The sequence below is a fragment of the Vigna angularis genome, chromosome 4 (genome assembly GCF_016808095.1).
Source record: "Vigna angularis cultivar LongXiaoDou No.4 chromosome 4, ASM1680809v1, whole genome shotgun sequence".
Classification (NCBI taxonomy): Eukaryota; Viridiplantae; Streptophyta; class Magnoliopsida; order Fabales; family Fabaceae; genus Vigna; species Vigna angularis.
Window position 1 is genome coordinate 40363561 of NC_068973.1, and position 9323 is coordinate 40372883.

The following is a 9323-nucleotide window of genomic DNA, read 5'->3' on the forward strand; positions in this document are numbered from 1 at the left end:
TTGAGGTCATGATGATTTTCGTTTGAATCATTGTTCTGTCCCACACAATTCCACTCATTTAACTGTTAAATGTAGTTTTTGCGTCACTCATTTAACCTCATTATAATGCTAATTTCTATCTACCATAATTATAGTTCACGATTTTTCTTCTATTTTTTCTATTCTATTTTTTTCTTAAAACTATATATCATATATTATAGGCACTATAATGTTATAGTAAAATTGTTATTTACATTATAATAGGATAATATGATGAGATAAAAATATGATCAAGACACAAAATTATGATATATACCTTTTCGTAGTGTCGTTCATTTTGACGGACGAGACATGAAATTTAATGAAGAGACACAATATTAATGAAATCTGAATTTAACACAGAATTGATATCATTCTCAATCCAAAATATTAAGATAATTGATTAATGTGTTTTCATTATTGATGTTTTACTTTTTCATTTATATTCAATGTAAAACTTAGATTCACTTGAATTCTTGACAATTTGAGCTAAGTAAATATTTTACTCAGTAAAATTATTTGACAAAAAAATTGAGAGAAAATTTAAATCTTCAATTTTAATTGTTTTTCAATTTTAAAAAAGAAAGGAGAAAAGATATCCAAATATATTTTTTTCAATAATTTATTTCATAAAATATGTTAATTAATTTTAATATACAACCAAAATAAATATTAACGTATTTATTAAAGATTGAGAGTGCGGAATTAAAATAACATTCCATAAGATGAGTTATAAAAGAACTACTTTATTGACTGCTTGATAGATAAAATATGACGTAAACAATTGTGTATATATTGTATACTATAGATTGAGAATAATATTGTATGCATAGATTGGGATAGTACTGGTATTTGTTGGTTTATGAGGTAAAGAAAGATAAATTATTTTCTTACAACTTAACAAGTACTTGATAATCCATTTTTAAGGGTATATATCATTTTTGAAAAAATTATTTATTAGAAAAAGATAAAAGTAAAATAATTAATATAAAATGGGCATAAAAATTTGTATATCAGGGCAAGTAAAAGAATTGTTAATTTAAGTAAGATTATTAATTAACGTTTAAGATCAACTTAACTCGTTTTCGTATAATAAGTTATGTATGGATTATGGAGTCTCTAACAAAAATATATATAAAAAAAAGGGAAAATTAGTGGCACGTGTCAGAGAGGGGGTGACATTGACACGTGAAGATGAGTAAGATTTTGATCGAGGGTCAAAATAGTGAATGAACTTGAAAATTTTAGCGGGGTTAACGTAACTGTTTTATGTCTGGCAGGTGGGTGCGGAATCCAGAAGCGTGGAAAAGAACACAACGGTTTTGCCATCCATTACCAAACCTGTTCTGCTGTCTCTCTTCCTCCTCTCCGTTCTCTCTTTCTCTGGTCACCGCCGGTGACAAGGATGCAGAGAATGGTAATTCTGTTTATTTCATCATCCACATTTTTGTATTAATTGAATACAATCAATTGTTGATTTGCTTCCCAGACATTTCATTATTGCGTGGTTTCGTCTTTCTATCTGTAGGGTTGAGACGCTGTGTTTAGGAGTGCTAAGTGCGTTTCTCGTGGATGGTGAAGACGAGAGACAGACCGTCCATGGCGGACGCCAGAGAGGAGCGGGGGAACTTTGCACTTTCAAATGCTGAGGAAGAGAGGATCTTCGTTTCGATCAGAGTAAGACCTTTGAACGAGAGAGAAAGAGCGAGGCACGATGTGTCTGATTGGGAATGTGTTTCTACCAACACCATCAAATTCAAGAACAACGGCCATGCAGAGCAGCGTCCTCTGTCAATGGATACATATACCTTTGGTGAGAAACATGAAGCTGCTACTTCTTCCATGTCCATGTGTAGCCTATACTGACATCATTAGGCTTCACGTGAATCGTTATAATTTATGGATTTTTGAATTTTTTTTTTCACAATTTGATATCTCAGTTTTCCGGGTATTTGTAATCTCTGTCACAATATTATTATTTAATCTGATGGTGTATTGGAAACAGACAGGGTGTTTGGGGAAAAGTGCAGTACAAAGCAGGTGTATGAAGAAGGGATTAAGGACGTTGCCCTTTCTGTAGTTAGGGGTGTCAACTGTGAGTAATCTTCTTCATGTCTGATGATTCCTGATTGTGTAATGTGTTTATTGCTGTATTGGCTGGTGGTTTCTTTTTTCCTTTTAAGGGGTTTCTCATTGGTGAAATGTAATCAGCTAGCATTTTCGCTTACGGGCAAACAAGTAGTGGAAAGACGCACACAATGACCGGCATTACTGAATATGCAGTAAGGGACATATATGAATACATAGAGAAGGTATAGAACAATTCAAATCCTGGTCTCATCTTGCAATGAAATGGATAGTGTTGTTCTTCGATAGCTGCCGAAAGGTTGACATCTCTTGTTACGTTTCAGCATAAAGACAGAGAATTTGTAGTCAAATTCTCTTCCATGGAGATCTATAATGAAGCTGTTAGAGATCTTCTCAATGCAGGTTCTACTTCACTGAGAATTCTAGACGATCCAGAGGTAAGTTGGGTGGTATAATTTGATTGCTCTGTTGAAGAGTTCCTTGCTTAGTTCTTTTGAATGATTGAGAATATATGCGCCTCAAACAGAAAGGGACAGTTGTGGAGAAACTTACGGAAGAGACACTGATAGATAGGGGACAGTTACAGCGACTCCTTTCGATATGTGCAGGTATTGGGTGCTCAATTACTATATTGTTTTACGATTTACAGCTTTATAGGCTTTCCGGTGCTCTACTTCAAGCCATATATGCGTGTGTTCTTGCAGCTGAAAGGACAACGGAAGAGACAGCGATGAACGAAGCTAGCTCCAGATCTCACCAAATTATTCGATTGGTATTTCTTTTATCGTTAAATTGCTTAGTAATTGAGATAATTATTCTCATTTTATTCCTAAATTTTCTCAAAATGATTATTCCTGCAGACAGTTGAAAGTAATCCTCGTGATTATGCAGACGTCGCAAGATCTGGAGCTCTATTCGCCAGTGTGGTATGATCTTTGTCCTATCCCACATATATTATTGTAGGATTGTCTCTGTCTGTTAATTGACTCGTAGATGAAATGAACAAGATTTGGTTTCTTTTGTACAGAATTTTGTTGATCTAGCAGGAAGTGAACGTGCTGCTCAAACATTGTCAGCTGGTACAAGATTGAGAGAAGGTAGCCACATAAATCGTAGTTTACTGAGCCTTGGAACTGTAATCCGTAAACTAAGGTATAATTTACTCCTACGTACTAATTTAAAATTTGGGTAATTATACCTAATTGCTTTAATAAATTAGGTGATATATGATAGGTGATATAGCTCAACATGATTAGTCCGAAAAATGACCACATAAAGTATGTACCAAGATCCATCAGATTAAACTAAAGGCACGATATCTAGATTCTTATATCTTTGAATGTGGTCACTGGTTTGATGATGATTATGTACATGGATCCGATCCATGAAGTCCGGCCCGTGGACAATGTTCTAATGAATCACTCTTTATGGAAAAAAGAAAAACAGTAGACGGTATCTCATAAAGCAATCATTGTACTTGAGGTCACTCTCCCATCTTTTTGGGACATGAACACCGTGATAATAGAGATTTCCAAAGGAAAAAGAGAAAAGAATTTATATGATCAGTGATCCAGTCTGATAGTAGAGATATAGGGAAAAATAAAACAGTTACTCTAATTTTATATTTTATTGCTTCTTATTCTCTTTAAGTTTGTTCGCCATGCAAAGACAGGATCTTGATACAGTTCATTGAAACTGCTGCTTAAATATGCTTATTCAAATAAACGAAAAATTAAAAGAATTAAATAGTTAGTTTTTATATAAAAAACAATGCGTCTCCCGAATTTATTTCAAAAATGTTATGACTGAAATATATCTAAATTTTTAATTTGTCTATTTTGTTGAATACCTGGTCTCAAGTTGGACATTGTAAACTTAATTCAATTTGCGTAAATAATCTATTAGTTTGGGCATGACTAATTTTTTTTTAGTATAGAAGGATATATTAGCTTAATAAAAATATCGGATGAGGACTAAAATATATTGGTAGAAGCTAAACTTGATCAACGAATCACTTGACTTAAAATCTATAAGTATTTGTTTTGATTCATCTTTTGACTTGGATATTCCTGGCCAACGTTTTTATCAATGAAAGTTCTCTTATTTTAAAGTTCCTTCTATCTTTTTTTTCTTCACTTTGTTAATTCATCAATTGCATTTTTTAGTATAAAACCCTAAATACTAAAATATTTATTGTATGCAGCAAGGGAAGAAATGAACACGTACCTTACAGAGACTCTAAGCTTACTCGCATTTTACAGAACTCCTTAGGTGGCAATGCCAGAACAGCGATCGTTTGTACCATTAGTCCTGCAAGGAGCCATAGTGAGCAATCAAGAAATACTCTGCTTTTCGCTGGTTGCGCAAAACAGGTGACTACTAATGCTCGGGTCAATCAAGTGACGTCAGACAAGGTTTTGGTAAAACAACTGCAAAAGGAATTGGCCAGATTGGAGAACGAGTTAAGGAACTCCACCCCAAATACCATCTTACTCAAGGAGAAAGAACTCCAAATTCAAAAGGTGAGGGCAGATTCAATAAGTTGAGTTCTTTTGTTTTAATCTGTTAGTTTGGTTGCGGGTCATTTATATCGTTTTAATATTTTTAGTTTTTTTTTCAATTTAAAATAAGTATCTTTCTTAAATTTTCAAATTAATATTAATCTTTTATTCTTTAAAACTTGAAAAAAAAATTAATCTTTTTTGTCCAGACGTCTTGTACGTACCTAAACACGTAATTATAGTAAATACTTAACCAAAAATATTTATTATACACGTTAAAAATATATAACAATATTTAAAAGAAGATTAAAATGATATATTTTAAATTACAAAATTAAAAAACTAATTTAAATTTATAGAACCAAAAAAAATTATATACGAAGTATATTCAATTGAATTATATTTTCCAGCAAGTTGAATATTATACTTTTTGTAGGTTAAAGATAATTTATTCCATGGTTTTGCTGGGACAAAAAATAAATAGCCTGAACGCCTACGTCATGACCATTTCTTTCAGCTATGACCATAATAAGAGTAGTTTCATTATTTATATATATATATGAGAAAATTGATGGATATGATTCATAAATTAATTGTTTAAATTTCTGGTATATATGATGGTTTGGCCAAGGAATCTGATAATTGATGTTTATCATTATTATTATTTACTGTGAAATAATTTTACATCAATACGTCACTTAGGTTATGTTAAAATTTTGTTGTAGAGCGTTACATTTTTTATAATTTTTATTCAGTTTATCCTGTTTTACTCACATGATTCGAAAGCATGCAGATGGAACAAGTGATCAGTGAGTTGACTCGGGAACGTGATCTCTTTCAGTCTTCTGCTCAAAATAAGCTTCAGTCTGCTGAAAAAGATCAACCTCTAAGAGTAGGCAAACATTCAGCCTCTGAATTGTCAGGAGCTAATAATTTCCTTCGCAGGATGGACAGCGCATCTGAGAATCTTGACATAACAACAACCAGTTTACAGCATACTGGAAATTCTGATGACGACTTTCTCTTGGATGGCAGTTCTCCAACGTTTGTTGGGCCTGATCCGTGTCAGGGTTGGGAGGAGATGGCCAGCAGAGCTGCTGAACCTGAAGATGACTGCAAGGAAGTTCCATGTATTGAAGTAAAAGAAGTGGAAACAGACCATAAAATAGATGTTAAATCATCCTCAGGGAATGAGCAGTTAAATCCTGCTGTCGTAGATAATACTAACAACCTTATTGTGGACCTCCTAAAGGAACCCAGTGGGTCTTCTACTCAAATAGATAAGGTGGATCAGGAATCTTCAAAACATCCTCACATAAGTAATTTGCAGCAGAAACCTGCCACACCTCAACTCAAGGAGCCGGAAAAGGTATCCGGCACATTCCCAACTGAGGTTGAAAGGGAAAGCTCTAATTATAGTTCGGTTTGCTATGAGGACAAGCTACCCGAATCAAAGTTCCAAGCCACAGAAAGAAAGTCTTCCAGAGAAAGATCTTCAATTCAAGAGAGGAAGGCTTCAGTTGAAGACGTAGAATCCCTTTGGGATTCTGATGCGGAGGATACTTCCAGCGTCCTCAATTTTGTTGTAGGAATGAACGAAAGGGCTAGGCAAAAGCCACTGGACGAGGGCATGGATGATATTATGGTAAGCACCAGACGCACCCACTAACACATACTCTAATGCTGTCTGTCCATTTTGCTATACTACTCCAATAATTCTAAATTTTATTTTATTTATCAGGTACGAGCAAGAACATCTGGAACCGATAAACGTGTGAACAGAGTCAGAGGTGTCAGTTTCAGCGGAACTCCGGCGCCTTGGAATTTTGAGACGCAACTGAGAGATACAATTCAACTTTGGGATGCATGTAATATACCCTTGGTACATAGGTCCTATTTTTTTCTTCTCATCAAAGGCGAAATTTCGGATGCAGTGTACTTTGATGTAGAGCTCAGACGTTTGTCTTTCTTAAAGGACACGTTTTTTAGCGCAACAAACAGTACAGGACATGGTTCGGATGTCACACCTAATTCAAGGTAAAATATTTTTGTTTGATAAGAGTTTAAACATGCAATTCGCATTTATCTTTGCCAATATTATCAATCAGATTGGTTGATTCTCATTGTGACAGGGCACTCCCCTGCATGTGACTTATTTTTGTTGATGCAAGACATTGTGTCTATGTAGTCTTCACATTTTTTGAGATGAAATTTTATAATTTTTTTCTTCTTAGTGGAATGTTTAAAGGACTAGTTAGATCATAGATGTTGAGAATTAATTCGAAGCAAATACATCACAATGGGGATTATATAGTAAAACTGGATATTATTAACATACTCATGCTTGTGTAAGTGCTAAAAAGATACTGAAAATATGAAGCTCTTAATCATCCCATGTGAAACTTTACATCAATAGTACTGTAAAAATATTTGTCATAATATTTCATTTTGTTTTTGTCCTTTTTACTGACCAGTTTGATGGCACTGAATCGTGAGAGGAAAATGCTAAGCAAGCAAGTGCATAAGAAGTTTTCGTGGAAGGAAAGAAACGAAGTTTACGTGAAGTGGGGTGTGGACTTGAAATCTAAGCACAGAAGTGTACAGTTGGCATGGTGCTTGTGGACGAATACAGAAGATTTGAACCACGTAAGGGAAAGTGCAGCACTTGTTGCGAAGCTGGTTGGTTTTATAAACTCGGGTGAGGCCTCAAGGAAAATATTTGGATTAAGCTTCTTATCCCGCTGGAAGCCCTAGGAATCCCATACTCCCAAGGACACATCATCTCAATTTTTTGTTCAGCCTTTTCTTTCCTTCTTCCCACTGACATCTGAGAAAACCATGAATAGTGGGATACCAAAAAAAAAAAAGAAATATCATTTGTAAGAAATCCCGATGATCTTCAGCAAGAGAAATTGAAATGATACCAATAATATTTATGGAAAAAAGAAAAAGGAAAATACAGAGACAGAAATGAAAAATGAGATACCATGGAAAGAGGTGAAAAATTATTGTTGTATAAAGTTTATAATTTTTTGTAGTTACATAAGTTGTTATTTAATGTTAATGTATAAATATGGAATAATTCTACAAAAATTATAAAATATTTCTATTCATCTTATTTACCAAATAAAATAAGTTCATAATACTTTCAAAATTATAGCCAACTCTCTACTCTTTACACGCATCAGTTTTTCCTTTTCGTATTTTTTTCCTTATAACATTAAGAAGTTCTTCTTTCTTTTATAGGATACAATATCTTGTGGTTATATCAATTATGTAACATTTAGCTAAATTTTTCTCCTAGATATAATCTAATTGATATAGAATATAATCAGACACAAAATTATAAAATATATTTACGATTTTTCATTTATTTTATTACAAAAAATTTAGACATTCTATAAAATATAACGAAGGAGGGACAACAAAATATACACTATAATACACATATATAGAAAATTCTTCAACTTTAAAAATCACGAAGTTTTCGTTCACTCAAGACTTGTTATTTTGTACTAATATATATATATATATATATATATATATATATATATATATATATATATATATATATATATATAAAACAATATATAAAAACATATGATAATGTTATTGGCTTATTTTTTAGAGAGGAACCAATTTTTAGATTAGCATGTTTTATGTCTTTCATAATTTCATTAATCAATTACTCATTCAAAGAACATTTTTGTCTTAAGGATCAACATAAAAAAATCACATATGTTTCTCATTAATCTACATTAATTATCAACATCAATTCCAACTACTCTATCTAACTAGTTAATTCAAATCTCAATCCAAATTGGTTGAAACAACAAATTGTTCACCTTATAAACTAACCTAATAACATAAAAAATTCTCAATCATCAAAAATCAATTACTAAGTATCAACCCACAAGGTTCCAACAACATGCAACTCGAAGTAGCTCAAACAACACAATAAATAGAAACTTTGCTTCTGAAAAACTAATGTATTCAATGAACTCGTAAAACTCTACACCTATCATGCTTGCTACCAAATCTTCCATTGATATTGACCATTGTTGTCAAATCAAGTTATGACAAGTTTAACCCTACTAACTTCCTAAGTATGATCATATTTCATATCATATGGTCTCCATCTAGAGCTTCCTTCGACTGATACCACATAGATGTGGTACTCTATATGAGTTAGACATTAGTTGAGTCAGGATAATCTCAATCCCAATTTTCTTTCAATACACTTTGACACGTTACACAATAGTATTTTTCCATAAAAAATAACTATTATGACTCAACCACACATAACTACTTCAAGCAAGGTTTTAAAATAATTATTTATAATATTTGTATTTAGAGTTCCCGCCCAGCACCACTGTCTTAGAAATAACTAATTTGACTATTAATTCCATACAAAATTTCACAAACATTCCTTATTAACAACTATAACCCAATATACTACAATTACAAAATATGAAAGGTAAAGAATAACTACATACCACTTTATAAATCACTTCTAATAAGAAAATTTTTCACAAACTACCGCCCATAGCCACAAAGAGTCAATGATTCATTGTCATGATTGTTCTAGTGGTACTTAATAATTAGGGTTTGATACCAAATGATGGTATAAGCTCATCTAAGATATATGACTTAAGCAAGGTGGAGACTTCCAAATGGGTTGGTAGTTGCGTAAGTTTGATGGTGGTGGAAATATTT

At 32.8% G+C, this 9323-nt stretch overlaps 1 protein-coding gene across 1 annotated transcript; it reads left to right on the forward strand.

Annotated features, from left to right (window-relative positions):
* The first annotated feature begins 1333 nt into the window (after positions 1-1333).
* On the forward strand, positions 1334-7685 carry LOC108341293 (kinesin-like protein KIN-7I). Its single transcript, XM_052876547.1, is given in 13 exon segments — positions 1334-1435; positions 1547-1831; positions 2024-2113; positions 2230-2330; positions 2430-2543; positions 2633-2714; positions 2811-2878; positions 2967-3032; positions 3134-3258; positions 4310-4628; positions 5401-6252; positions 6349-6644; positions 7082-7685. Coding segments are annotated over 12 exon segments (2763 nt in total). The 5' UTR covers positions 1334-1435; positions 1547-1590; the 3' UTR covers positions 7491-7685.
* The last annotated feature ends 1638 nt before the right edge of the window (positions 7686-9323 follow it).